The sequence below is a fragment of the Calonectris borealis genome, chromosome 13 (genome assembly GCF_964195595.1).
Source record: "Calonectris borealis chromosome 13, bCalBor7.hap1.2, whole genome shotgun sequence".
Taxonomy (NCBI): domain Eukaryota; kingdom Metazoa; phylum Chordata; class Aves; order Procellariiformes; family Procellariidae; genus Calonectris; species Calonectris borealis.
Genome location: NC_134324.1, coordinates 11,899,120 through 11,925,807, shown reverse-complemented (window position 1 = coordinate 11,925,807; position 26,688 = coordinate 11,899,120). Strand labels below are relative to the sequence as shown.

Here is a 26,688-nt window from a genome sequence, read left to right as displayed (position 1 = left end):
GCCCCGCCTCGCGTGCCGCCGGCCAATCGGCGCCCGCTCCGGGGTCACGCGGACGGCGGGGCGGAACGGGGAGCGGAGCAGACACTGAAGAGGCGGAGCTATATCGTGGGCGTGGCCGTATCGTGGGCGTGGCTAGTGCGGCGGTGTTGGGGCTGCGGCGGTCGCAGCGCCTCCGCGTTGGAGCCCGGCCTCCCCCTCGGCCGTTCCCTCGGCGGGCCTCGGCCGGCCCCGCGCTGTGCCCTCCCCTCCGGGCGCGCTCCCGAGCGACACCGCCCGGGGCTGCAGGGCCGGCGCCCAGCTCTGTGAGGGCGGGACGTGCCGAGCTGGGGGGAGCCGGGCTTGGAGGTGCCCCTCGCTCCTGGAAGGAGCTGGCCCAGCCCGCCTCTCTCGGGGCGGGGGGGAGCAGCAGCAGGAGCTGCCTTCACCGTCAAGGAGAGAAGACATGGCGTGGGGCACCTGCCTCCCGGGAGTGAGCGTCAGCCCCTTTGCCCTCTGGCTTCCCCTACCGCCCCGAGGCTGCCTCTGCTTCCTTGCCAGCCCCCCCACCTGCACTTGGGGTCCCATCTCCTCTCACCTGCACCGTCATCCCTCTCGTCTCCCCCCAAAAGGGAAACCTGCACTGGCGCTGTGTCCCCTGCATGGCCCTCTGCTGCGGAGCGGGGTGCGGGCTGCTGGCCAAGTGCGGGGTCATGAGGATTTCTAGCCTCTGTGCTACTGTACAGGCAGGGAGGTGTCGAGGGACTCCGCTTTACAAGGGGGAAACTTGACTTCCCACAAGCTGTATAGGGCACACACACTCTGGTGTTGCGATGCTGAGGCTTCTGAACCACGTATCGTTTCTGCTTTCACCCTTTTGACCCTTTGACCGGTGCTCCCAGTGCGGAGGAGCCCTATGGCCTTGCACCGTGGACAGAAAAGCGGCTATGGGCAAAGTCATAAGAAGAGGGCTGAGACCAAAACCATGCACGCACGCACACGCACGCCGCGCCCAGAGTCAGAGCTCCTGCCCAGGCACCAGGACCAGCAGTGCGAGCGCACCCCCCGCACCGCCACTGCTGGCCGAGAGCTGCAGCCCTGTCCCACTCTCCGGCACCTTGCAAGCACTGGGAGCACCGGGGGCGAAGGGATGGGCATGAGAGAGAGCTGGGCGGGAGGGAAGAGTCTGGTGCAGGGGGCCCTTGCTCCTGAGGCAAGCCCAGGAATCTGACGTGAGAGCAGCAGAACGGCAATGAAGGAACAGCCGGGTGTGGGTTTGATTTCCCAGCCTCAGAGGAGATGGTAAGGAGCTCTGACACCTCAGCAGTGTCCCTTGACAACGCCAAGATACCCATATGTATCACGCTGCATGTGGTCTGAATTCATGTTTGCTATACCCATTTGGTTGCTCATGTACAATCAAAAATGTGTTTTTCCCCTGCTGAGGAACCCCAGATTTTGCTATTTAGTAGGGTGTGCTTACCTAGCACACAGCAGCCAACTTCCACCACTCCAGTCTCACATCCTTCCTTAGCAGAGGGTAGCACAGAACAGCACGAGAGAAGCCAGGAGAAAAGACGGTTACCACACCTGGGACAGCAGAGTGCTGCCGGCCACCCGGACCAGCCTGTGGCAGGAGTGTGGTGGCCTGTTTTCTCACCAAGTGTTGAACGGGCAGATTCTCTGTGGAGGTTTCCCTGCAGGCCTGAGCCCCACGGGAGAGAAGGCAGTGCGAAAAAGCCAGCGTGTGAGCCTGGCAGGCTCCTGCTCCTAAGTCCCCAGTCCAGTGTTCCACGTGCTACGCAAGCTGGTGGCCTTCACGTAACAGTTTGGGGGACCGCAAAGTTGTGTTTGCACTGACCTGGGGCACCAGGGAACCACAGAGGTACTGCAGGGGTCTTCCATACCTACAAGTGATGGTGCCTATATGGAGCCAGCTCATGCAGATGTCCGCTCCAACACCTCCTGCATTTTTTCTTTCCAGATCCGTGGCCCTAACGATGGACTCCCCGAGCACCCCCTTTCCTGCTAGCCAGCTCACAGAGCATAGACTCAGCAATTCCTGCTGTCAGATCCGAGACTGTGGCGTCTGATAGATACATGCACAGCCTTTATCATAAGGGGGCAGCCCTACCATCTCTCTCTCTCCATTGCCCCTGTCTCTCTCTCACCCGATTTGTCTCCCTTATATCTTCCTTCCAGCAACGATCACAGGTCTGCTCACAATTCCCTTCACCTCTTTCAGCTCTTGATTCAGCTGGTGCTCATTAGGCCACCTCTTAATTCTTCTCCACATCTCCCCCTTTTTTGTTTATGATTTTGTAGCATTCTCAATTGCAAGCTGAAAAAAGCAACAACTCGGCAGCTTCAGAAGGCTCTATTTGACATGGTATAGCAGTTTGTAATCGATAACCAAATCAGCCACCTGTGTAAGCACTTCACAAGGCAAGGCAGCTCATGCAGCAGGTGACACCCAATTCCCTTCACCTAACATTTCATCGTGCCCATGGGGTAGTTGCAAGTTGTCCAAATTGTCCATTACATTCACAAGAACAAGTTCATATTCACAAGAACAAGTTCACAATACTCAGAAAACCACACAGAATACTGCACCACTGACAAAACAAGGCGTAATATAGACTGCCAATCTAAAGGAGTCATCGTATACGATTCCCGTATTGCTTGCAATAAGTTTATAGTAAATGAAACCTGTAACCCATATTTTATTGATTTGCGTACCTCCTTAATCACCTCATATGGTAAATGAGCATACTCTGGCGCTCCATCTTCAAAACAACAGTTTTTCAACAATGTGTAAACTTACAAATATTAACTTACTTAACACTTCTAATACAAAGACAAACTTAACACTTCTAATTCTTTTTCCTATTCCCCATCACACAGTTCGCTTTCCTCTAGAACATCAGACAACATCATCAAGGAAAATCAAGTGTTAGATTTAGGATCACTCTACATCACTGAAACAGAACACAAAAGAATACAGACACCGCAACTGAGGGGGGAAAGAGTTTCCTGTATGCAGGGCTCTTTTAGCTTTTTGGAACAGGCGAAATGGTGCAGTCATTCTTTTTTTACCATACCTAAAGGCTGATATGTGTGCTTGGGGGGGGGAACAAATGGTGCTGGCTTCACAATGGAAGACCGAAAAAGTGTCTTTAGTCTCTGTCGCTGTAAAATTTCATCCGCCGTTGGCGCAAGTTCAAATGAATCTTTCTTATCTTTTGATTCTCCCTCCAGTATTGCTGAATCAGTCACGTTTTGCAATACCTGCTCTGCAGGACGCAGCTTCTGCAGAGCTGTATACACAATTCGCTAGGTCACAGTATTCCTTCTGGAACTTCTAATTGCAAAATTTTCCTCGTCTGCAGTTCTTTTCCCACCTTTTGCCATAGGGCTAAATCATAACACCCTATGGTTCCCTCAGAAAGAAACCAAGGACGATGTTCTCGGCAAGTTGAAGCTTCTGTGACTGAGATGCCGACTGCCCCATGACTAATGTATAAAGTTCACGTAACTTCCCCGCGGCTGCTCACCTCTGTCCCGCAGAGACGATTATGCGACGTCGCTATCCTGTTTCCTTTCAACAGCTTCTACCCCGTTTCCTTTCAACGGCTTTTTTCCTATTTCTTTTCAACAGCTTTTATCCCGCTCCGGGGTCACGCGGAGGGCGGGGCGGGGCGCTTCAGCGGACACCGAAGAGGTGGAGCTATATCGTGGGCGTGGCCTTATTGTGGGCGGGGCTAATGCAGTGGATAGCATAGACTCAGCAATTCCTGCTGCCAGATCCGAGGAAAAGGGCCCTGTCGCCATAAATGCTTCCACTTCAGGAGCAAAAGCACCACAGCAGCAGCTTTTAACATGGTCGCAGTAGCCACTTTCTTCATCCTGCTGCTGCTCTTCCTCTACTTCTCTTCCCCTACTTCTACAGCAAGATATTTGCCAACTCCACAGAGCCTCCTCAGCGAAAGCTCAGCAGCTGAACAAGAGGACCAGCATGAGAGCCATTGCCAAGACCTTCGTAGTCCTGATCATCTTCATTGCATGCTTCACCCCCTATCACATTGTCCGCATTCCTTACATCCTTGTGCAAGTGGGGGCCATTTCTATAGTCTGCCCTGGAAGCTAATGAGCTTGTGCTCTGCATCTCAGCCCTCAACAGCTGCCTTAACCCAGTCATCACCTTCTTGTCCAGCAGCTTTTGGAGGGCTGCGCTCTGCACCATCCGGGGCAGGCTGAAGAGCGCTCTCCTAAGGAACCAGGGGAGGCTGAGCCACTGCAGGCCTGTGACAGAGATACAGGCTTTCCAGTGGGGCCAAGGTCTTGGGCATGGCACCTTCTCATCAAGGATTTGCTCTGACTGCTGGTATTTACCAGACATGACTTGCTGGGAAGATGGAGAAAGAAACTGGAACCACTTCATATTTCTTCCGCTGACATCACCAGAGCTAGAGCTTTCTTGGGGGAGTAAATGAAGAGGAAAGGATAACTGGGACCTTACTTTTTCCTGCACCAGCTCTGCTGACGCAGCTGAAGAACATGTTTCCCAGGAAGAATGAAGGCTGGAAGTGTCAAAGGAGAAACAGCCTTGGTCTAGGGTCTCCACCCAGCCTGGGGAAGGGCAGGTGCAGAGCCCTGGGTTGAGACAGGCTTGTACAATGGGAGGAATGGGAATGGGAATCTGCTGTGAATGTTTTCTAAGCACCACATCGCCCCCACACCAGAGAAAGCAGGAAAAGGGAAAGGGAGACGACGAGTGCAGAAGCATTGGGAGAAGAAGAGGGAGGCACCCATCAGAACATTGCTTGGGGAGTGGGTGAATATTTTGCTCCATGATGGAGCCCAGAAATGTGCACTGCGGGGCTTGGAGGACAGACATGCAAGGAAACATTGCAAACCCATAACCCCGATGCAGGACAATGATAACTTTTCCTCTCTTGTTGTTACTGCAGTCTCTGTAACTCCAGGTCAGCCTCACTTTTCTGTGTTATTCAAACAGACAGCTCCAGGCTTCCATTAGCAATTTCCCTTTGCTCATTTCACTGGCACGTTCACCCAGGACCAGCAGCTTTGCCTGGCCATTGCACAGCACTTGTTTGATGCTTGGACCATGCCGAGAGCATCCAGCAAGGGGTCCAACGGCCAAAGGGAGTGCACCACAGAAGTGCCTAGCAAGATTTTCTGCCTTTCTTATTCTTTGGTGTCCATTCTCTTCCTGCAGAAGCAAACATTTCCCTGCTTGTATTTTTTCCATTTCATATGCTCATCTCTTTGCTTATTTTAGAAGATTGCAGACTTGGAGACACAGACCGAGCCACTCAGACATCAGGCAAACACAGCCTGGGCAATGAGGAGAAGGGAGGGTTTTCATTCAGATTGCAAACTGTTCTAATAACTGCTTAGCTCAAACACCTGAATAATACTTGGGAGAATAAAATGTTTTGTTAAAGACTGAGTCCTCTGATCTGAGTTAAGGTCTAAGCAACCGCAAGCCCCACTGTAGCTCTGTTGAGGAGCACCTTAAAAATCAGAGGACAAGACTCACTGTGCTCTTTCATCTCTGCTACTAAAAACATTAAGAGCAGGAGAGGGATATTTTTCTCTTTAATGGGGGTGGGAGGAAAGACCGAAAGCCAAGCTCTTCCTGTGGAAAGCTGCAAATAAAGATCACAAAACTGTTCTCATTTTCCGATTAGCGTTAACAAGGGTGAAAGCAGAAACGATACGTGGTTCAGAAGCCTCAGCATCGCAACACCAGAGTGTGTGTGCCCTATACAGCTTGTGGGAAGTCAAGTTTCCCCCTTGTAAAGCGGAGTCCCTCGACACCTCCCTGCCTGTACAGTAGCACAGAGGCTAGAAATCCTCATGACCCCGCACTTGGCCAGCAGCCCGCACCCCGCTCCGCAGCAGAGGGCCATGCAGGGGACACAGCGCCAGTGCAGGTTTCCCTTTTGGGGGGAGACGAGAGGGATGACGGTGCAGGTGAGAGGAGATGGGACCCCAAGTGCAGGTGGGGGGGCTGGCAAGGAAGCAGAGGCAGCCTCGGGGCGGTAGGGGAAGCCAGAGGGCAAAGGGGCTGACGCTCACTCCCGGGAGGCAGGTGCCCCACGCCATGTCTTCTCTCCTTGACGGTGAAGGCAGCTCCTGCTGCTGCTCCCCCCCGCCCCGAGAGAGGCGGGCTGGGCCAGCTCCTTCCAGGAGCGAGGGGCACCTCCAAGCCCGGCTCCCCCCAGCTCGGCACGTCCCGCCCTCACAGAGCTGGGCGCCGGCCCTGCAGCCCCGGGCGGTGTCGCTCGGGAGCGCGCCCGGAGGGGAGGGCACAGCGCGGGGCCGGCCGAGGCCCGCCGAGGGAACGGCCGAGGGGGAGGCCGGGCTCCAACGCGGAGGCGCTGCGACCGCCGCAGCCCCAACACCGCCGCACTAGCCACGCCCACGATACGGCCACGCCCACGATATAGCTCCGCCTCTTCAGTGTCTGCTCCGCTCCCCGTTCCGCCCCGCCGTCCGCGTGACCCCGGAGCGGGCGCCGATTGGCCGGCGGCACGCGAGGCGGGGCGGAGCGAGGCGGGGCGGAGCGAGGCGGGGCGGAGCGAGGCGGGGCGGAGCGAGGCGGGGCGGAGCGAGGCGGGGCGGAGCGAGGCGGGGCGGAGCGAGGCGGGGCGGAGCGAGGCGGGGCGGAGCGAGGCGGGGCGGAGCGAGGCGGGGCGGAGCGTCAGTTCCGGGCGGCGCGCGATGCTGTCGGCGGCGGGCAGCTCCGGCCCCGGCGGGGCGGGCGGCTCCGGGCCGGGCCTCGGCGGGGACGGGGACTTCCTGTCGCGGTACCGGCTGGTGTCGGCCAAGCTGCGGCGGCGGTTCTTGCGGAAGCCGAACGTGGCGGAGGCGGCGGAGCAGTTCGCGGCGCTGGCGCGGGAGCTGCGCGCCCAGGAGAGCCTGCCCTACGCGGCCTGGTGCCAGCTGGCCGTGGCGCGCTGTGCCCAGAGCCTCTTCCACGGGCCCGCCGAGGCGGCCGCCCTGGCCGAGGCGGCGCGGCTCTTCCTGCGCCAGGAACGGGACCTGCGGCAGCGCCTGGGGCTGCGCGGCGGCTTCGGCGAGCACGTGGCGGCGGCGCAGAGCTGCGGCGCCTTCGCCGCCCGCCTGCACCTGGAGCGGGGGCAGCCGGCGCTGGCGGCCGGGCTGTGCCTGGAGCTGGCGGCGGCGCTGCGCGACACGGGCCGGCCCGCCCGCGCCGCCGCGCACTTGCAGCGGGCGGCCGAGCTGCTGGCGGCGGCGCGGCTGCCTCTGGAGGCGCTGCGCTGCCTGGCCGAGCGCGCCTCCTGCCTGCTGCTGGGCCGTGACTACGCCGGCGCGCTGGCGGCGCTGACGCGGGCGCAGGCGCTGGCCGGGGCCGGGCTGGGCGGCGGCGGCGGCGGGGGCGCGCCCGGCGGCGCCTTCCTGGACGTGGTGGCGCGCTGCGAGGTGTCGCGGGTGCTGCTGCTGCTGCTGCTGCAGCCGCCGCCCGCCAAGCTGCTGCCCGAGCACGCCCGGACGCTGGAGCAGTACTGCTGGGAGGCGCCGGAGGGCGGCGCGGGGCCGGGGCCGGGGCCTGGGGGCGGCCCCGGGGCGGGCGGCGGGCTGCCGCCGGCGGCGAGCTACCTGCCGGCCGAGCTCTTCTTGCTGCTGCAGTCGGCCGTGCTGGCGTGCCAGGAGAAGGACGCGGAGGCGCTGAAGGCCCTGCAGGTGGAGCTCTGGCCGCTGCTTAGCGCCGAGCAGAACCACCTGCTGCACCTGGTGCTGCAGGAGATGCTCAGCCCCGCCGGACAGGGGCTCTGAGCGCCGCCGGCGGCACGGACGGGCCTTGCCGTGCTTCCACAGGGCGGCAGGGCCGGGCTTGGACTTGTTACTTAAGCCGCAACCTGTGTCAGCGTATCCTCGATTTCGTTATTTATTTTTAGTATGATTTCTGTAACAGAAGCAAGTAATGATGAGCGAATGTGTTCATCTGCTCGTTTATCTTGTGTCGTAGTAAACTACTCGCTGTATGTATTGAAAGTTGTCATGCTTGAAAAAGTGTAATCCCAAGCCAGAACCACTGATTCAAGGCAGAACCACGCTGTTCCTGAAAGAACTGGCTGCACTTTGCAGACAGGAACACTTGCTAGGGGGACATCACCCGGGGTGCATGTGTTGGAGGGTTTGCGCATCTAGGAATCAAATGTTGCTGGAGTTGCTTTTTAAAAAAAAAAACACATTAAAATGAGATTTTTTTTTTTTCCCCTCCTGAAAACAAAAAACACTGCAGCCAACATGAGGCCATGCATTTGGCTCTCATGGTGGATGAAAGGAGTTGGTTACTGACCTGCAAGTGGTTGCCTGGGGACTGGTGGCAGCCTGACTACGTTTTCTGTAGAACAGCTGCTAACCTAGAGAACTGAGACTGCAAGATGGCAAATCTACTACAGCTGAGGGTAGTTAGGAGCAAAATTAATGGTGAAGGTGGAGAGGGATGAATTATTGGAATGGACTGTTTGCTCAGTTCTCTTCAGCTACTGTTCTCTGCTCTTGGGCATTTCTGCCTCTTCCTTTCTGCTTACTGGGACCTTTTCCAGGATTTAGGTGAAGAAGGCTAGTCTTTAGATCAGAAAAGAAACGAACCCGCTGTCTTTGGTGGACCCAGCTGTTGCCTACAGGCCTAGCCAAATTTCTGCAGTGTTAAGATGCAATGTCAAGGAGGGGATGCTTTATTCTGGAAGCCAGATATGCCCTGGTGGTCCCCAAATAATTGTGTGTGTCATGTAAATAAAGAGCAATTCTAGTACACCCAGCTAATGGTAAATGAAACAAACACTTGCAGCAAACACTCCCCAGAGACCCTGCAGAGGGCTGAGGCTTTGTGAGAGAGAGCAATCCCGTTTGCACACCTAGGAGAGAAGACGGAGGCAAGAGGCAATTCTAGTGTTACAGTGGCATTGCATGTACTTCTGATTTTGATATTTGGGTCTAGAAACAGCAGTTTTTTCAAATGCTTTTCTGATGTTTGTTTTTCAGATGTTCCTCAGGTTCCACACTTGCGTAACTAGGAACTTGCAGTTTTCCTAGCTGAAATGCAAACATTCATTCCCACGATATTTAAGAAGAGTTAATTACCACAAAGCTTTTTTTTGCCTAGATGACATTATAGTTGATAAATGCTTAATTCAGAATTTGATGTTATTTTACAGTTAGGTTAGCTATGGATGTGCCATGCTGTGAAGCAAAAATAAAAATCCATGCATCAGAAGTACTTATGACCCCCTCCTTTTCAATTAAAATAGATGAAACTGTTACTAGAATATTATGTGGTGGTTATCCAAAAAAAAGTGACTGTTCTAACTCTAACTTTTTAGAGGCTGGAGCGATAGCTGTGTAGAGTTAATTCCCAGGCAAGGGACGTCTCTAAGATGCCTAGATTACCTGAAATCAGAATACTTGAAAACTGCATACGGATAACTTTTGGTCACTGTCGAGAACCTTCCTCAAGGCACCAGGTCTGAGGCGACCGTAACTACAATAATTGCAATTTGTGCCGGCAAAACCGAGCAGACGAGCTCTGCTGTACAGCCTTGTCCGCCAGCAGGACCCCGGGAGAGGCTCTGGGGTCTGTGCGGGCGGTGGCCCGGGGCAGTTTTCTTCTCCCGCAGTCCCGCTCTTCTGCAGAATTCTCCGAGACACTCAAATCATGGGACAGAACGGATCGGGGCCTGATCGGACCCGCTGCTGCTGTCTTTGTTTCGGGTGCCCAAATGGGCAGACACCGTGACACCGACTGGTGCCGCCCCTGCGGGCGGGCGTAAGCAGGAGCCCCCTTGCCCTGCTCCGCAGCGTGGGCTCACGCCCTGCGTGGCTGCCGGCATCCGCTGCAGCGCTCCCCGAGGAGGCGAGGCGCTCCGGGTGCCGGGCTGCCGCGGAGCTGCCTGGACGCCGTGCCGTTGGGCATGCGCAAACCGCTGCGGCGTGCAGCGCTGCGACCCCGGGGTGTGCCGGGCCCCCACACCGCGAGCAGGAGGCTGGCGCGTGCTGTCCCCGGGGCTGCCCCGGGGCACCACAACGCCCCTCTGCTGCTGACGGACCCGGAGAGCGCAGGGTGCCGGGCTGGGAGCCTGCAGCGGTGCTGGGGCGCTGCACCGGGAGGTAAGGCTCGGGCCGCAGGAGCGCGGCGGGACTCGCCACCGAGCAGAAGTGCCCGTGGGGTGGGGGGAGCTGGCCCTGGCTCCCTGGCAGGGGGCTCGGCTGCCTCGCGGAGCGGCAGGGAGCTCCGCGGCCCGGGGAGGTTTCTCAGCCGTAAACGCTGCGCAGGGCGGCGGAAACGCAGCACACCGCATCCCGCCACGTGAGACCGGAATGCCCGGGGAGGCGATCGGCCGCGAGGGGAAGGAGAGCGCTTTTCATCACGCGAGATAAGAGATGAGCTGTGAAAGCACCGTAAGGGCCCAGGGCAAGCAGGACCGGCAGCGCGCGCTGCTAACCGAGCCCTAGCGGGCTGGCTGGTGGAGGCCGCTCACGTGCGGCCGGGGAAGGGAACTCCGCTGTTGGCTGCCTGTTCCCTCCGCGCTTCCCGTCCGGCCCAGGGCAGGGGCACTCGCTGCGCTGCGAGCACGGCCCGGCAGCTCTGCGCGAAGTAAAAATGCACCCGCTGGGTCAGACCGGCCGTGGGTTTTTTTTAACTAAGTGGTTGACTTTCTGGAGCGGAGCTGGCCATGAGCATGGTGTTTTTCTCAACCCGTCTCCAGGTGCGTAGCTGATGTGCCGCTTTCTGGGAGGCTGACGGTGGGCTCGCTGTGCTGCTTGCAGGGGTGCAGCCCCTCTCCTTCCCACCATGGCTCTGTCCTGCGCGTTGAGGCTACCGTGCTGGCACCTTCGCCCTTCAAGTGCTCTCCTGAGCAGCCTGCCCGGTCAGGACCGCAGCCTGCTGACGGAGAAGAAGACAGCAGCAAAGTGGAAGGAGAAGAAAAAGGCCAGGGAGGGCTGCAGCCTGCCAGGTTCCTCTTGGGAGGAGAGGTACGGCTCTTCCAAAATGACCAAGCACTCTTTCAAAGCACCAAGCAGCTGAAGCAGTTAGAGCAGTGGGTTGGTGGTTTCACCTCCACTCGCCTCTCCCCAGTAGGAATAGAAGAGCTAGGGGCTCAGCTGGCTTCTCTGGAGCTTGGCGTGGATAGAGGAATAATGGAAAACACAAATGAAAAGGTCTAAGAAGAAAGGATCAGGAGCAGAGCAGTTGCCATACTGGCAAGCAAAAAGTAATAGTCCATTTGATTTGCAGGTCTGTGCCTGAAAGTAGTTGGCACTGGATGCTTTGGAAGCAGCTCCAAAAATCCCAGTAAGCAATAACAGCAGCTTATCTAGCTGTGGGCTCCGTGAGTCAGTAGTTGATGGATAGTTATGATAGTTTGGATCGTATCCGCTTCACCCCTTACTCTGTCTTTTTTTTTTTTTAAATCAGCTTTTATGTTCTTGCTCACCCTGCCTCAGATACAAGTAGTGGCAAGTTCCAAGGTTTATCTCTAAACTGCCGCTACACGGGTGGCCGGGTCAGTGAGAGTGGGCATTCCCTGTAATTCCCTGCCTGCTACACACAAACTGTGTGTTTCACTGTGGTAGATTTAATCTAGTACAGCATTAGCAAAAAAGATGTAGTAGTGGCTGGAAATGCGAGCAGGGAGATGATGCAGGATGGATGCATTGAGTGATGAGAGAAGCATCTTGCTCTTTTAGGGGAAAACTCCAGGGAGATGGGACTCAGGCTGTCCTCGGAGCAGCAAGGGATGGCCAAAGCCTCTGATTCAGTGGGAGAAAGCAACAGAGCCCATCTGAAGCTGCAATGTGATATCTTTTTTTTCCCTTCTCTGCCTGCACTTTGGTTTTTTTCCCCCTCTGACCCCAGTAACATTTGAATACTCATTGCCCTGGCTTTACGAGCCTGGAATCAGATCTCGCCCAGGGCTCAGCACGGTCTCTCTGGGTCCCTGTGCGGGGGAAACACTGTTCCTGGCCCTGTCCTCTAAAGGGGGATCAGAAAGATACCTGGGTTGCCCAGGACACCCAGGTATCGCTGGTCAATCTTCTGCCAAAGGCTCAGCCTGTCCTCTGGAGAGCTGGCCGTTGTGGTTCCTGGGTCCCTCTTCCAGCCACGAGTATTCTGCAGCAGGAAGGTGCCATGAAAAGGGAGTTTGGACGTTCACAGCCAGCTCTGGTGCAGAGCCTGTACCAAAATGGTCCTGCCCATGAAGCAGCTGGCAGGGATGTTATGCCATAAGTATCAGGAGGCGAGTAGCTCTGGGCACTACTGTGATGTTGTGCTTTCCAGGTTAGCGAACGCAGCGACTCCACTGTGGAGAGTTCCCTATCAAGAGCAGCTGCAGGTAAGATGTGCTTACGTGGACTTTTCTCTGTCATGTTGCCCCAGCTGTCCCTCCTATCCCCCTTGAGCAACAGCCTCTGGCATCTTAGTCGCTTAATGCTGCAAACTCTTCAGACGCCATTTACTGCTGCTTTGATTTTTCAGTTATTGTGAAGGATAGAACTGGGAGGTTCCCTGTGGGTGGTGTGTGTGATCACCAACAGCACAGAGGATGGGCACTCACATAGTGATCCTGTCCAGTGCGGGACAGCTGGTTCACTGGGGCTTCAGGTTGGACCAAATGCTCCAGGCCAGTGCTTGGGGCCACGGAGAACAGGACTTCTCTCTTTCCCTGTTGCTCCAAGCGGCTGTGGTGATGAGAAAAGCAGAGTTCCTCTGGGGCTGTATCCCACTTGCAGTATTCCCTCCTGTTGGCCTTCCCAGAGGTGGGTGATGAAGAGCTGCCCACCGTCGTGTGGTCCTGTGAGAGTGTTCCTGGCTTAGGACTCCTCTGCAGGTGAAATATGAAAGCCAGAGGAAGATTTTGCAGACACTGGCATCTCGTCTCGAGGAGCTGGGCATAGATGCGCAGAAACCTGGTGGACTCTGCTGTCCTCTCCGGCCTGTAGTCCCTTCTGTGAGTATGCCATGGGAACGCTCCCCTCTGAGCCACCAACAGTCTCTCTCTCCACTGCCGAAGAGTCTCATGGTGGGGATTACTTGGTTGCAGAGAATGTGTCTGTGGCAGTCCTTGCTAGCTTCTGCTTTGCAGCCTGTGACTGCCGGAGAGTGAAACAAGCCCAGTGATTAGGAACCATTTTTTGTGCTCAAGCCTTCCCTGACAAACCTGTCACCATTCTGTCAGAGAGCCGTTTCTTCTTCCCAAGGGGGAGGTACTGGGGGTCTCGCGCACAAGCTCCGTTTCTGTGTTTTGCACATTCACGTGTATCTTCCTGTGTTGCCAACAGAACAACCAGGCTGGGTTTTGGCTTTCCTCCATTACTTTTTCTTTTAATCCAAAGCTTTACTTTTCCTTCTTTTCTCCCTCAGCCCGTCATTAATGGCTACCGAAACAAATCTACTTTCTCTGTGAACCGAGGACCGGATGGGAACCCCAAAACCGTGGGGTTGTATGTGGGAACTGGCAGAGGTCAGCACAGGACAAGGAGCTGGGTAGAAAACTGCTGGCATGGGCTGGGTTGGGGCAAGGCTCTGCTGTGACAGCCTCCACCTGAGTTAGAAGCCTGAATCCTGGGGGATGCCAACAGAGACACTACCAAGTCTGGGGCAGCAATTTTAAAACCTCAGTTTGTTAGCTTCTTAAGAAACACCAGCTTCTAATTTGCTAAACACAGCGGTAAGGATGACAGCTGTGGTAGCCGCCCTTCCAGGATTTAGCTTTGTTATTCTTAATTATGCTGTTCCCATGTTTTTGGCGTGCTCCAGGAGCCTGTGCTGAGCAGGGAGAGCATGGCGGGGTGTGCATGTCCATAGGCAGCAGAGCAACGTTGGAGCATTTGGGATGTGTGAGGCAGTTTGGTTTTGTGCGATGAAAATGTGAGCTGTGTGCTCCTTGCAAGCTGCTCAGTGGTGAACTCGATCACACCATCGATACTAGGTTTTGCTTCTTAACATCCATAGCAAGAGATGCTGGCGTGGTCACTGTGTACTTTTCTCACTGAAAAAATAATTCCATGGATGCATTTCACCTTTGACAGCAGAGTGTAGGATTGGAGCCTGATCGCACCCACTGCTGCTGTCTTTGTTTCAGGTGCCCAAATGGGCAGAGACCACTTGGGGTGAGTTGCTGTGACACCGACTGGTGCTGCTCCCGTGGACGGGCGTAAGCAGGAGCTCCCTTGCCCTGCTCCGCAGCATGGGCTCACGCCCTGTGTGGCTGCCGGCATCCTCTGCAGCGCTCCCCAAGGAGGGGTGCTCCGGGTGCCGGACTGTCGCGGAGCTGCCTGGACACTGTGCCATTGTGCATGCGCAAATCGCTGCGGCGTGAAGTTTTTAGGAATAGTGCCATGGGATATTAGAAATAACCCCTCGCTAATCTCCAGGGTTGTCACCAACAGAAATAGTGTTTGGCAGGCATTTAGCTGTACCTGGGATCTTGTCCCTGCTAGGACCGGCCTCCTACATGGAGGTGAATGAGTCACCGGATTTGTACTGGGGATACAAAAACATCTACAAGAAAATAGGGCAGAAGCCCGATGGTTTCAACCAGTATCAGCAGGAATTTAAGTGTCTGGGGATGCAGTAATGATAAAAGTCCACTCTCGCAAAACATAGTTGGACCCTAAATGGCAGGATCTGTATGCTGTGTTATTAACTTCTTACGTTGCTGTAAAGGTTGCGGAAAAGGATAACTCGATTCATCACTCTCCGGTTAAATGACTGCTGCTAACCGAGCCCTAGCGCGCTGGCTGGTGGAGGCCGCTCACGTGCGGCCGGGGCAGCTGTTGGCTGCCTATTCCCTCCGCGCTTCCCGTCCGGCCCAGGGCAGGGGCACTCGCTGCGCTGCGAGCACGGCCCGGCAGCTCTGCGCGAAGTGAAAATGCACCCGCTGGCTCGGACCGGCCGCGCTGCCGGCGCGCAGTGGCGGGCGGGAGGCGGCTACTGCGGACGCTGGCAGGGGCGGTGTCGGCCCGCGCAGCGCTGGGCGGGGAGCGGTCACGTGCTGGCGCGGGGCTTGTCGGGAAGGGGCGGCCCTTCCGCTCTCTGCGCGGCGGCGGCACCACCACGCGGCGCGGCCATGGCGGACGAGGACGGTGCGCAGCGAGGGAACCGCCGGGGTGGCGTCTCGCTCCGCTGGGCGCGGTGTGCATAGGCGGGAGGGGGCTCGGGGAGTCCCAGCGGGGAGGCGTCCGCGCGGGGCTCGGGGCCGCCATGGCGCCACGTGGGGGACGGTCGGCGGCGGGCCCGGCCCGGAGGGGTCCGGTGCTGCGGACGCCCTCCTGGGCCTTTCCCGCTCCCGGCGTGGTGGGGCTCGCAGGACCTCGGCGGGGACGCTCAGCGTGTCGCTCCCGCAGGTTCCAGCGTGAAGAAGCGGCGGAAGAAGGAGAAGCGTGTGCTTCCCGATGAGGATATAGCGGTAAGTGCGGAGCCGCCGGCCCGGGGTGCCTGGGGGCTTCCCCAGGCCGATCCGTGGCGGCGCGGGGAGACGGTCCGTGGGGCCCGGGGGTAGGGCGGGGAGTAGCGGTGCCTCGCGGCGTGCCCAAACGGGCTTCCTCCCCGCCATCACCGGAGGGAGCGTGGCCGCTCCGCGGGCAGAGGGGGCGGCTCACGGGCCGCGTGGAGGCGGCGCGTGGCAGCGGGCGGGAGCGCGGGCCTCCGGGTTTCCCTTCTCTGATCTCGGGTATCTTCATCCACCCTCAGGACATTCAGCACACGGAGGAATTTTTCATCAAGCCCGAGTCCCGGATCGCCCAGCTGGACACGTCTCAGTGGCCCTTGCTGCTGAAGGTAGAGCGGGTTATAGACAACCTCGTGGCCCATCCCTGCTCCTGTTCCTTCTTTTGTCCTCTCTCAGTGCAGGCCCGTGGAGATGCACAGCTTCTTCTCTGTGTAACCCTACTGCTAAGAAACAGCATGCATGACATTCAAAGCAGAGGCAAACCCTCTGCATGCAGAAGTCATTTTATAAAGTTTGTTCAGCAGTATCATTTGCATGCCTACTTTCTAAGTTTACCGTCTCCTAAAAAGACCCCACCACATTTCTTCAGCTATTGATTTCAGTCTGATAGTGGCCTGTGGTCTGTGTAGACTTCTGAGTTGCTTGGGCTGAGTTTCTGGGGCAGCCTGGATTTATCCTGCATTGTAAAGGTTGGTATTCTGCTGCTTTCCCATCTCTTTCAGTGCAGGACTTGTGTTTCTTTCTCTTTCTGTAAAACGTTGTGGTTTCATTGTTGGTCATTTTCACTTTGGAAGAGGCTCTTTCACTTAAACGTACAAATCAGACGTTGTGTAACTGGGGAGATGTATTGGGGCAAAGCAACGCTGAAACCAAGGTGAGCTCAAGAACACTTGTCACTTTTGCTTGGATTTTGTAGAACTTTGACAAGTTAAATGTGATGACAGCACACTACACGCCTCTTTCTTCCGGTGCTAATCCCCTGAAGAGAGAGATTTCTGACTATGTTAGGTGAGTGTATTAAGGACCAGAGTGGTTTGTTTTTCTTTTACACTTAATATCTTCAAAATATTTTCTGTTCTGGATTCCCCTTGTATCTTTCTGCTTGACTCAGTGCCTTGCTACTAACCAGTAAATGTCTAAATAGGACCCGCTGGTCACTTCCTGTAAAGTTTGCTCTGTTCTGGGGTTGTGGCTGGTCTGTGGATGGACATGCAAACACTTGAGAAATTCTCTGGGGTCTTATGGAAAGTCCTTTGGCCTGCTAGGCTTTGAGACTGCTTGGAGTTTGTTTGTAGCATTTGGTTTGGTTTAAGTGCAGAGTAGCGATGAGCAGTCTGGGGAGAAGAGAATTCTTTGTGGAATATATCACCTGCTGTGCGCAGAGCAGCTCGACGTGTGCTCACTGAGAGCAGCTGTGAGGTTCATAGCTTATTTGGCTGTATAGAAATACATTTCTTTGCAGTCGTGACAAATATTGTCAAAGTCTTTGCACTCTTGCTGTGTTTGCCCTGATGCTTAATTCCTGCTCTCTGTTATCTTGCACTATAGGTCTGGCTTTATTAACCTCGACAAACCTTCCAATCCGTCTTCCCACGAGGTGGTTGCGTGGATCCGACGCATCCTTCGAGTAGAGAAGACTGGACACAGTGGCACTCTGGATCCTAAGGTGACTGGGTGCCTTATTGTGTGCATTGAGAGGGCAACACGACTGGTCAAATCTCAGCAGAGCGCAGGTATGTTTATTGCCATTTACAGTCTAAGCAAATGGGGAGGTGTGGAGTTGTTTTGGAGACAAAATGGAGATTTCCAGTGTTTGAAAGGGCTACCCTTGGTCTTCAGTGCCTTGAGCTTAAGAGTTGCTTATCCTTCTCACTCCAAGGCAGTGAGGGTGCATCCATGCTCTCATAAGTTTTTTTTGATTGCTTCTCTGGGGCTTGTGCTGTTTTAAGTCAGTGAAAACACTTCTGACAGACTGGTTTCTTGTACTAACTGAATTTATGGCCTCAGCCTCTACCAGTCCAGTGAAATAAAACTTGATGAAGAAATAAATGTAGCTTAGATTTATTTTGTTGGAAGAATAACCAACTCCATAATAAACTGTGCACACTTCCTAGGAGAGGTGGTGGTGAAAATTTCAGGGCTCTGTGGATGTGTGGCTGTGAAGCAGTGTGGACCTTGAAGTCAACATTAAATGCAAGCAGCCACTCCTGACTGCTCTTGTCGTTCTTTCAGGCAAAGAGTATGTGGGAATTGTTCGGCTGCACAATGCAATTGAAAGTGAGGCTCAGCTTGCCAGGGTAAGTCTCGGCATGCTCTTAGCCATGCTGGCACTTTATATGCAAAGTGTTCAGCATTGGTGGGAGAGGAGAGGGTAGGAGTGGAGTGCAGGTGTGCTTGTGTGTGTGAGGTGATGACAAAGTTTATCCATTCTCTGAGTGCAGTGGTGCTGCCCTCCTGCAGCACCCCGATTCCTGTTCTAGGGTCTGGGTGCTGTGCAGCCTCTAGAGACCCTCCAGTCTCCCAGGGTCCTGCTGGGGGCTGCTGTGGTGTGTGGCTGGCTGCCTGCAGGAGTGAAGTGGTGCTGGCAGGGTTGGAGCCCCTCTTTGGGGGGCTCCGTCCCCACTGAGATGAGGGATGATGTCTGATCACATACTGGCACCTGATGAAGAAGCCCAGCTGCGCTCACTGGCAGCTAGGGTAGCATTGTGACCACATCACTGGTTCAGATTGGCTTTATTAGATATGACATCACCAAATTATGATGAACCTTGTGGTTTCTCACTCATGGAAGTGGTTGTAGTTGCTGGCAACCCTGAGGTGCTCCTACGTTAGGGCACAGGTGTGAGCGGTTACTTCTTCTGCTTCTACCCTCAGGCAATAGAAACTCTGACAGGTGCGCTGTTTCAGCGACCACCCCTCATTGCTGCTGTCAAACGACAACTGAGAGTCAGAACCATCTATGAGAGCAAGCTGGTGGAATATGATCCTGAGAGAAGATTAGGTAAAACAGGGATTTCCTGCCTTCTTTCTCTTAAGTTGACAGCTGATAAAATTTCCTGTGAAATGGGCTGTTTCCTCTTCTTGGCAGATGTCATAGGACATAAATCCTCACCACCATCAAGCAGTAACTGCTTCATGCATTACTTTGGTGTGCTGAGAAGCAAATCCCATCTGTTGTTGGTACTGCTGCATCCTTCATTGAAGAGCCAAATGATGTCAATTAGATGGCATTAGCGCTCAGTGCAAAGATGACCTTCATCTATCACCCCAGGCTGATGGCTCTGTGAAGGATTGGACATACAGCTTCTCTCGGAGGGAGCTTCTAGATGTGGTTCAATTCTAGATATGTATTTAAATACTGTTCTGTCCTGTCCTGCATTTCAGGTATCTTCTGGGTGAGCTGTGAAGCAGGCACATATATCCGAACACTCTGTGTTCACCTTGGTTTGCTGCTTGGTGTAGGGGGCCAGATGCAAGAGCTCCGCAGAGTGCGCTCAGGCATCCTGGGAGAGAAGGTAGAGTGGTAGCCCTAACTATAACGAGCAAATTTTAAACTGTCAGAATTGCAAGAGTTCCTTGGAACTGTGTTAGTTTTACAGTGTTAGGAGAAAGTATAGGTGGCTGGGAAGAGTTTTATGAATAGCCCTAAAAATGTGGGAGCTTTTGCCGTAGACCGTCTGTAACCAAAGTGTTGAGTTCAGTTCAGGGTGTTGCCCCTGTTCTGGTAATTAAGCTTTGGGACAGTGAGTGACTGGGAAGTGCACCATGGTGACCGAAAGTTTGTTTTATGCCACCTGTGTTTCTCAGCCTACAAACCATGCATGTGCCACAAGTTCAGGCGTGTGAGCTGTCTGCTTAGCAATCTGCGACTGCTTGGTGTCAGGGCACAATGCAGGGAATGTGCTTCATCGAAATGAGCCTGGGAGATGCAGTCTTGTGTGATCTTGAACACTTGTATACAGTCTTTTTAGTCTCGTCATAGCTGGATCCTGCTGCCAGTCCAAACTCCAGAACTAATTTCTTTCCTTCCAAAGCAAGAGTGTCAGAGTGCAAGTGTTTCCCCAGCAGTCTGCTCTTACCACAGCTGTAATCACTGGCAGTGATTAATTTCTGAATTCCAGGTCTTGGGTGCTTCAAGAATTTATTCCATGTCACAGACTGAAGAGCTGGTTAATTTAAACTTCTACTCACTAATCTTTGTCTAGAAGTCCCAGGTATTTGTTTAAGTTTGGTCATATTTCAAAGTTTCATGTGGACAGACCTTATACACTAGATCCAAGTGCTGTCTGAGATTAGGAAGGTTGAAGTCTGGCAGCACAAGTCAGGCTGACCTCAAGCTGTTGATGGAAGGTATTCTTGCCTCTTTTAGGTTGCTTTTCTGATGCTTCTGATTGGGCATCTGTTTTTCACTTCCTTTCAGCACACTATTTGCTGTTGCACTTCAGCTGTTTTCTTGTGTGTTTAGCGTTGGTGGCTGGTAGGAGAGTTCAGAGGGATTGTGTCTTTGCAGGACAACATGGTGACTATGCACGATGTACTGGATGCACAGTGGCAGTATGACAACAACAAGGATGACAGCTACCTGCGAAGAGTTATCCTGCCGTTGGAGAAACTGCTGATTTCACACAAGCGGCTAGTCATGAAAGACAGTGCGGTGAGTTCCTGAGATAGTGCCGGTTGACAGCCAGAGACTGCAAAGTGTCCTCCTAACTTGTACAGCTAATATAATAAATGGGGGATCAGGATCCACATGGTGTCGAGTGCTGTCCTGATTGTGAGCTGTGTAGGACCTAGTATGGGCCACTGCCAAATCAGCAGTAAGATGCAAGAGCAAAGAATTGAGTGGCAGAGAAGCTGCTCTCCTCACTTCAGGAGGATGCTGATGGTTATAAGAGATCTGCCTCACACATTGTTTGCTGTGATAGGTGCTTTGCTTTGCTTGCTTTTTCCAAAGCCCCCAAGTTTTATACAGTGGACAATAAGAAACAGATATGTACTGCTGGGACAGTAATGGCAATGGGAAGCTAGAATATTAGAGGCACTTCTTACCTTGTTTGTATTCTGTAATGGCTTACAAGCCCTCCTGTTCCCTACATTTTCAGGTTAATGCCATTTGCTATGGAGCCAAGATCATGCTGCCTGGTGTCCTGAGGTATGAAGATGGTATTGAGCTTAATCAGGAGATTGTTGTCATCACTACGAAAGGAGAAGCTATCTGCCTAGGTATGAAACTTCTTTTTCTTCTTGTGCCCAGCTAACTGCAGAAGTAACAGATTGCGTTCCAGTGAATGCACAACAAATGAGTTCCCGTGCACAAAAGGTTTAAATAGTGCTTCGTGATGGGGACTGTGGGTTAGTGTGGCCCAAGGCAGCTGGTTTGGGAAGGATGTTAAGAAACAGGGGCTGCATCAGTCCTTGGCAAGGTGTGAAGAGTTCCTCAGCCTGGTTTCAGCTGCGTGATGCTCAGATGTGCTCTGTGTGTGAGGTGATGACGAAGTTTATCCATTCTCTGAGTGCAGTGGTGCTGTCCTCCTGCAGCACCCCGATTCCTGTTCTAGGGTCTGGGTGCTGTGCAGCCTCTAGAGACCTTCCGGTCTCCCAGTGTCCTCCTGGGGGCTGCTGTGGTGTGTGGCTGGCTGCCTGCAGGAGCGAAGTGGTGCTGGCAGGGTTGGAGCCCCTCTTTGGGGGGCTCCGTCCCCACTGAGATGAGGGATGATGTCTGATCACACTGGCACATCACACTTCCTGAGCAGATCAGTGTAAAAGGACTTGAGCAACTACCAGCTTCTGTGAAGTGTCTTGAAAGGGTGCTTTGTTCTAACCAGGGTCTTCAAAGAAGCTGTGTAGGTGGCAGGTGCTGACATACTGTACAGATGGTCTGTCATGGTGCTCAGTGCTGCACGGCCTCATGCTCTGTCCAGACCCATGGGACTGAGGGGCCTTGGAGGTGTTACACAGCCAAGCTGTTCCACTCTGTTGTTTGTACTGCCTGCACTCTGGTCATCTCGGAGACCCAGCAAGAAAAACAATTTATTGGTAGGATTAGTCTCCTCTAGTTTCGCTCTGCAAGGTTTGGGAGCTGATGAAGGAGCAGCACTGCTCCTTTCTATAGTGGCGTGGTTCCTTAAGCTGCCTGGAAGTGCTCTAGCAGCTGTTCACAGAGCTCTTCCCCATACAGTGGTGGTGTTCGTGCTGCTCTGGGAAATGGTTGGTCTTACTGTGTTCACTGATCCAGAACCGGTCTTCTGGTGTAAGCTGGAGAGGCCTGTGCTTACGGTGTGGTTAATCCATGACTGACACACTTGCTGCCTTTAAGCAACGCAGCTTTCTGAAGCATTAGTCTGGAATTTGCTTCCAGAGAGGTTTTGGGGTGAAATGGCACTGGTGGGGGGGTGTTGCTCCTCTTTGTGCTGACAGAGGAAGAACAGGCTGAATGCAGCAGGTTCCTGCGTCACTGCCGCAGTTCTGCTGTTAAAGAGTTAATGAACTCTCTGCCTGCTTCTGCAGCCATTGCCTTGATGACCACAGCAGTCATTTCTACCTGCGACCACGGCATTGTGGCGAAGATCAAGAGAGTGATCATGGAGAGAGACACATATCCCCGCAAATGGGGTCTCGGTCCCAAGGTGAGCAGCGTGGGGGTGTGGTCAGTCCCAGGGCGATGGTGGGAGCCCAACTGTCGGGGTGTGGGACTCCAGACCCCTCGGGCAGAGCTGTGCCCGTGTCTTCTCCAGGGTTTCGGTGTAATTCTGCTGTGTTCTCCTGGAACCACGATGGTGCCAACTCCCAGTGCTGGTGGGAGCGAGGCATTCCCTCCCAACAGAGCCTGGCCAGCTCTACCCGAGGCCCAGCTGGGGCTGCTGCTAGTGCTTAGGCGTGGGCCTCTCAGGTCTGTACCAGGAGCAGCAGCCCTCCTCTGGTAAAGAGCCAAATGATGTGAAGTGGATGGCATTAGCACTCTGTGCAAGGATGACCTTCATCTATCGCCCCATACTGATGGCTCTGGAGGGGCTGGGCAAGGAGTTGCTTTTTCTTCTGGTGCAACTGCAACAGTGCCAAAATACAAACTGTCTTGTGAGACACTAAATTGTGCCTGAAGGACAGGAGCAGTGGGAACACCCATTGTTGGGTTTCTCTTCCATCTCAAGCATGTGGTAGTCATGGAAATCAGCAGGTCACCAGTGCTAGCTTAACTGCAGCCAGACTGGCATTTCACTGTGGCGAGTGATGCTGCTCAGACTTAAAACTCGGTGTCAAGTTGCTGTGGCTTATTCTATTCCTGTGGTTCAGATGAAATGTAGAAAGCTGTGGGGATGCATGCACATCTATCTCACAGCAAATGTGAGGTAACGTGGGCCAGTTCAAGCATCTTGGAGTCTTTAACAAAGCCTTGCATTGGCAGCTGGAGTGGTTCAGCTGAAATGCGGCAGTCATTAAGCTGGAGAAACCCAGTCAAAGATCTGAGCTCCATGATGTGCAGAGTCATCTTATTCTGCTGCTGTTACTTCCCCCACAAATTAGCCCTTATTTACTGATGAAGATGCCTCCTGTCTGAGATTTGTAGGCTGCTGTGCAGGGGATGTTCTGTGTGATTTATTAGAAGGTCCTTGGAGAGATGTTACATCAGTAATGCTGTAGTTGTTGGCTTGGCTTGTTCCTGGATTACCTCCTCTTAGGCCAAGTGGCTGAAGCCCCAGGGAGGATTTCTCCTCCCTAGAGCTACAGTCTGACTTGTTGCATGTTGCTCTCAGGCCAGTCAAAAGAAGATGATGATCCAGAAGGGTCTGCTGGACAAGCATGGAAAGCCCAATGAGAGCACACCGGATTCCTGGAAGAAGGAGTATGTGGATTATAGGTGGGTACAGGGTGTGTGGCTCCTGCATGGTCATCAGAGAGGAGCTCCGAGCAGCGAGGGCTGGGCTGGGTGCTGCCATTTGTGCTTGGAGCATGTTAAGTCTGGCCCAAGGCTGTTGGCTGTCCGGACCCATGGGGTGTGGTGGCATTTCTTGCAGTCCCAGGGAGCGTGCTGCTAGTGGGCAGCACCAGAAGGAAAGGTCCTGAGCAGATGGTTATCCCTTTCTAGCCTGTGCTTGTGGTTTTAGAGGGAGTCAGTCTGCTAAATTAAATGGGGGAGGCCTTGCTGTTGCATAGCCCAGCTGGCCCTGGTGCAGGCTGCAGGTCTTCCCCACACCAGCCTCCCCACCAAGAGCCTGCCGTGGGTTACGGAGCCCTTGCGCGCAGGGGCTTTTTACTTGCAGTGCAAGGCAGCGGCTGTTCTACTCAGCCTGGGGATCTTCTCTTTCAGGGATGCTTCCAAGAAAGAGGCAGCTGCTGTTCCCCGAGCTGTTTCAGAGCTGGAGAGGACTCCAAAAGTGAGTATTGTTAGTGCTCTCTGGCTGTAAGGTTGGTTGGGCCCTGATGAAGAGTGGATACGCACCTGTTCCTTTAGGCAGCTGGTATCAGGCGCTGGATTGTGTGCTGCTTTGGTTGGTTGTTTTACAGGGGGAAGTGTTTCATATTCTGGGAGCCTAGCACCTGAACATGTGTTGTAGTTGCGTGGCCCATGAGCTATCTGTAGGGTGACCTGTTTAGGGCTTTATGCCTGTGTGTTTGTCTCTGGGATGTTGTACTTTGCGTGCAAGTCCTGTAGCACAGTATGAGAATGAGGAGCTCTGACTTGTGATGTACAAGCTGCAGCATCCAAGGAAATATGTTGTATGGAGCCACAATGGAGGTTTGTTGTGCCAGAAAACCTTTCTGGAGACTACAGATGCAGAAATGTCCATGCAAGAGTTGCATCTAAAGTTCCCTAAGTCAGGGCTTGTGCATGCACTTGGAAAGGTGCAGCAGTGCTTGAAAATCTGGAGCATTTGGGGTGCAGGAAACACTGAGAAATACGGGGCGCAATTCTGGCAGAAGCAAATCCTAGACAGTGTATGCTGGAGGGGACCACTGCCAGTCTGTAGCTCACCTTCCTGCTTAAAGCATTGTTAACTGTGAAGTTTGATTGAATCAGGCAAAATAGTTGCAATGGGCTTGCAAACAGTTTTCCCATCTCTTGAGCTCCTTTAGAACATGGTGTGTCTGACAATGTGTTCCCCTAACAGAGGAAGCGAGAATCGGAGAGTGAAAGTGAGGAGGCTGTGACCCCACCATCCCCTGCCACCCCACCACCAGAGGAGCTGAGCAAAAAGGAAAAGAAAAAGAAGAAAAAAGAGAAGAAGGCCAAAGAGGCAGCTGAGAGTGGGGGAGAGCAAATAGACGTGGTATGTAACTGGGTGCTGCCATGGTATGGTCCAAGCATGGGAGATATTGCTGTCTCTCCCTAATACCTCCAGGATAAACACATCAGCAACCTGCTGTGCATGTCCCCAAAGTGCCAGGCTCCCCACAGGCAGAGAAAGATGTCTATATAGGCGCATTTGTAAACTAAATTGGTTGAGGGTGGTGGGACATCAGGCAGATGAGGCTTGGGGTGGATCTGCAGTGGGGCAGGGATGGGGTGAGCAGCCATTTGTGCCCTGGGGCAGTTGGTGGGTACACATTCCTGCCAAGCCACCTCTGTGCTCTGGTGCCCTGTAACAGGCCCCGGTGGGAGGATGGTGCCTGGCATGGTGCTGGCATTCAGTCAGCGTGCTTGAGTGCTTGTATGGTGGTGAGGGAGGATTGTGGCCATGGGGAGCCTGCACTGCTTCTGGAGTGGGACTGTTCCTCCTGAAATGAGCAGTGGGGGATTCCTTTTTGATTCCTTCCTGACATCTCCAACCTCTTCACAGACAAGTGAGACCAGCACTAAGAAGAAGAAGAAGAAGAAGAAACAAAAGGAGGTAGAAGAGAGCTCGGAGTAAGCAACTGGATCTGTCCAGCGCAGGTGACCTCGTCGGTAGGGAGGGAGGAGTCTGAGGCCTTGAGAAAAAGAGGACTGGCTGTGTGGCAGAGGGGCCAGCAATTTCCAAGTTTCTTTTCTGCTGTTGTATACTAGTGAGCGGGTGTGTTTGCCCAGGATATGCCCTGCTCAGGTACCCCTCCTCATCCTGTTTTAAGGGTTGCCAGAGGAGTGGGGTGCCTGACTGTCCCTGCACTGGATTGCTCTCTAAAGCTGAACACCATGATGCCAATAGAAGTGGTATCTTCAGGGAAGCTGTCGCTCCTGGCTCTTACTTGGTGTCTCTGTTTTCACCTTGACAGGGAGGAATAACGCTTCTCCCCTCTCTTGTCCTGCCTCTTTCTTCCTTTTCTTCCAAGGTTGGAGCTGTTACCTGACAGTTGCAGAATGTGTTGGTGTCTGGAGGACTGGCTTTGTCATGGCCCGTCTGAATGGGTTTGCATGGGGACAGTCAAATTGGTTATTTGAAGGGCTCTGGTTTGTTTAACCTGGCTGTATGCTTGGCTTGACCATCAGCTAGATGAGCTCAAATAGTCCACCCAGATATTCTTCAGTACTCTTTTTTAGCTTTATCATAAAAGGATTAGAACATTAAATTCCTGCTTTTTGCTTTATAGTGCGGGGACCTGCTTGTTAGTTGTCGGCTGATCCCCAGACCCAGTGCCCCAGTGACCTTGTCAGTGTGTACCTCTTGCTGGCTCTTTGCTCTTCTGTACCCAGTTGTTGGAATGGGACCACAGCGCTTTCAGTTGCCTTCGCTGGTTTGATATCTAATATGCTCTGAAGGCTAGAAGTGGGGATGCTGCTAGGGGACAGAAGTGAAATGACCAGAAGGTGGCTGGCCAGTATAATTTTCTAAAGGGCTGTTGGGACTGGAGTCCTCATGAGGAAAAGCTTGGCCAGAGGCAGCTCTGCATGGGGCACTGGGTGTGGGGCTTGAGCAGTTTCAGAAAGACTTGTCCTAATTTCCTTATCTGGGCTGGCTCGCTGGGGGCAGGAGGTCTCTCCTCTGTCACAGGGGTAGTGCCGAGCCAGGATTTTAGTCCCTTTTAATAAGGAAGGATCCAGGCTGCTTTGTTCTGAGCTTCATCCCTGCAGAGATTCTGTAACGTTTGTCTTAGCCTCGTGCATTGCTTTTGTCTTAACCGTTTGACTTTTCTCCCCTCCAATGCTAGAGATACATACAGGCGGTGGGGCCAGCAGCTGGTGGCTGTCAGAACCTCAGCAGAAAAAAAAGTCCATTTTTATTTACTCTTTTTTACATAAAAATAAAAGCCCTATTTTTGAACAGGTGATTTTCTTGTTCATCTGGCTCCT

The 26,688-nt window shown here is 53.8% G+C and overlaps 2 protein-coding genes, 5 non-coding genes and 1 pseudogene across 10 annotated transcripts; all 8 read left to right on the top strand.

Annotated features, from left to right (window-relative positions):
• The first annotated feature begins 1,866 nt into the window (after nucleotides 1-1,866).
• LOC142087913 (putative G-protein coupled receptor 34) lies at nucleotides 1,867-5,425 on the top strand (annotated as a pseudogene).
• A 184-nt stretch (nucleotides 5,426-5,609) lies between these two features.
• On the top strand, nucleotides 5,610-8,016 carry LOC142087691 (40-kDa huntingtin-associated protein-like). The gene has a single exon (XM_075162203.1). It carries the CDS (start codon nucleotides 6,727-6,729, stop codon nucleotides 7,801-7,803), a length of 1,077 nt encoding a protein of 358 aa, XP_075018304.1. The 5' UTR covers nucleotides 5,610-6,726; the 3' UTR covers nucleotides 7,804-8,016.
• Nucleotides 8,017-10,374: 2,358 nt separating this feature from the next.
• DKC1 (dyskerin pseudouridine synthase 1) lies at nucleotides 10,375-26,666 on the top strand. 4 transcript variants are annotated; one of them, XM_075162201.1, is made up of 18 exons: nucleotides 10,375-11,007; nucleotides 12,314-12,368; nucleotides 12,864-12,983; nucleotides 13,397-14,189; nucleotides 15,382-15,443; nucleotides 15,728-15,814; nucleotides 16,402-16,493; nucleotides 17,034-17,218; nucleotides 17,718-17,782; nucleotides 18,360-18,486; nucleotides 18,870-19,000; nucleotides 19,996-20,139; nucleotides 20,588-20,708; nucleotides 21,993-22,111; nucleotides 23,237-23,340; nucleotides 23,791-23,857; nucleotides 24,593-24,751; nucleotides 25,262-26,666. In XM_075162201.1, exons 7-18 carry the CDS (start codon nucleotides 16,423-16,425, stop codon nucleotides 25,331-25,333), a joined length of 1,365 nt encoding a protein of 454 aa, XP_075018302.1. In that variant the 5' UTR covers nucleotides 10,375-11,007; nucleotides 12,314-12,368; nucleotides 12,864-12,983; nucleotides 13,397-14,189; nucleotides 15,382-15,443; nucleotides 15,728-15,814; nucleotides 16,402-16,422; the 3' UTR covers nucleotides 25,334-26,666. The 4 variants fall into 4 exon arrangements, with proteins under 4 accessions (XP_075018302.1, XP_075018301.1, XP_075018300.1 ...); XM_075162200.1 differs by having other exon boundaries at nucleotides 12,314-12,983; nucleotides 13,397-13,496; nucleotides 14,118-14,189; XM_075162199.1 differs by lacking the exons at nucleotides 10,375-11,007; nucleotides 12,314-12,368; nucleotides 12,864-12,983; nucleotides 13,397-14,189 and adding an exon at nucleotides 15,033-15,120.
• LOC142087931 (small nucleolar RNA SNORD17) lies at nucleotides 17,888-18,134 on the top strand. The gene has a single exon (XR_012675671.1). It is a non-coding gene; the product is annotated as a small nucleolar RNA SNORD17 (small nucleolar RNA).
• On the top strand, nucleotides 18,691-18,766 carry LOC142087936 (small nucleolar RNA SNORD83). Its single transcript, XR_012675674.1, has one exon. It is a non-coding gene; the product is annotated as a small nucleolar RNA SNORD83 (small nucleolar RNA).
• Nucleotides 19,167-19,301, top strand: LOC142087930 (small nucleolar RNA SNORA36 family). Its single transcript, XR_012675670.1, has one exon. It is a non-coding gene; the product is annotated as a small nucleolar RNA SNORA36 family (small nucleolar RNA).
• LOC142087932 (small nucleolar RNA SNORD17) lies at nucleotides 20,966-21,212 on the top strand. The gene has a single exon (XR_012675672.1). It is a non-coding gene; the product is annotated as a small nucleolar RNA SNORD17 (small nucleolar RNA).
• On the top strand, nucleotides 22,412-22,487 carry LOC142087937 (small nucleolar RNA SNORD83). Its single transcript, XR_012675675.1, has one exon. It is a non-coding gene; the product is annotated as a small nucleolar RNA SNORD83 (small nucleolar RNA).
• Nucleotides 26,667-26,688: the final 22 nt, after the last annotated feature.

What these genes read in the sequence shown, in the direction of transcription:
- LOC142087691 (XM_075162203.1), top strand. Translation starts at nt 6,727, where the DNA reads ATGCTGTCGGCGGCGGGCAGCTCCGGCCCCGGCGGGGCGGGCGGCTCC.
- DKC1 (XM_075162197.1), top strand. Translation starts at nt 15,105, where the DNA reads ATGGCGGACGAGGACGGTGCGCAGCGAGGGAACCGCCGGG. An exon ending in TAGTCATGAAAGACAGTGCG is followed by an intron (nt 20,140 to 20,587) that starts GTGAGTTCCTGA and finishes CTACATTTTCAG; the next exon opens with GTTAATGCCATTTGCTATGG. An exon ending in AGCTGGAGAGGACTCCAAAA is followed by an intron (nt 23,858 to 24,592) that starts GTGAGTATTGTT and finishes TTCCCCTAACAG; the next exon opens with AGGAAGCGAGAATCGGAGAG.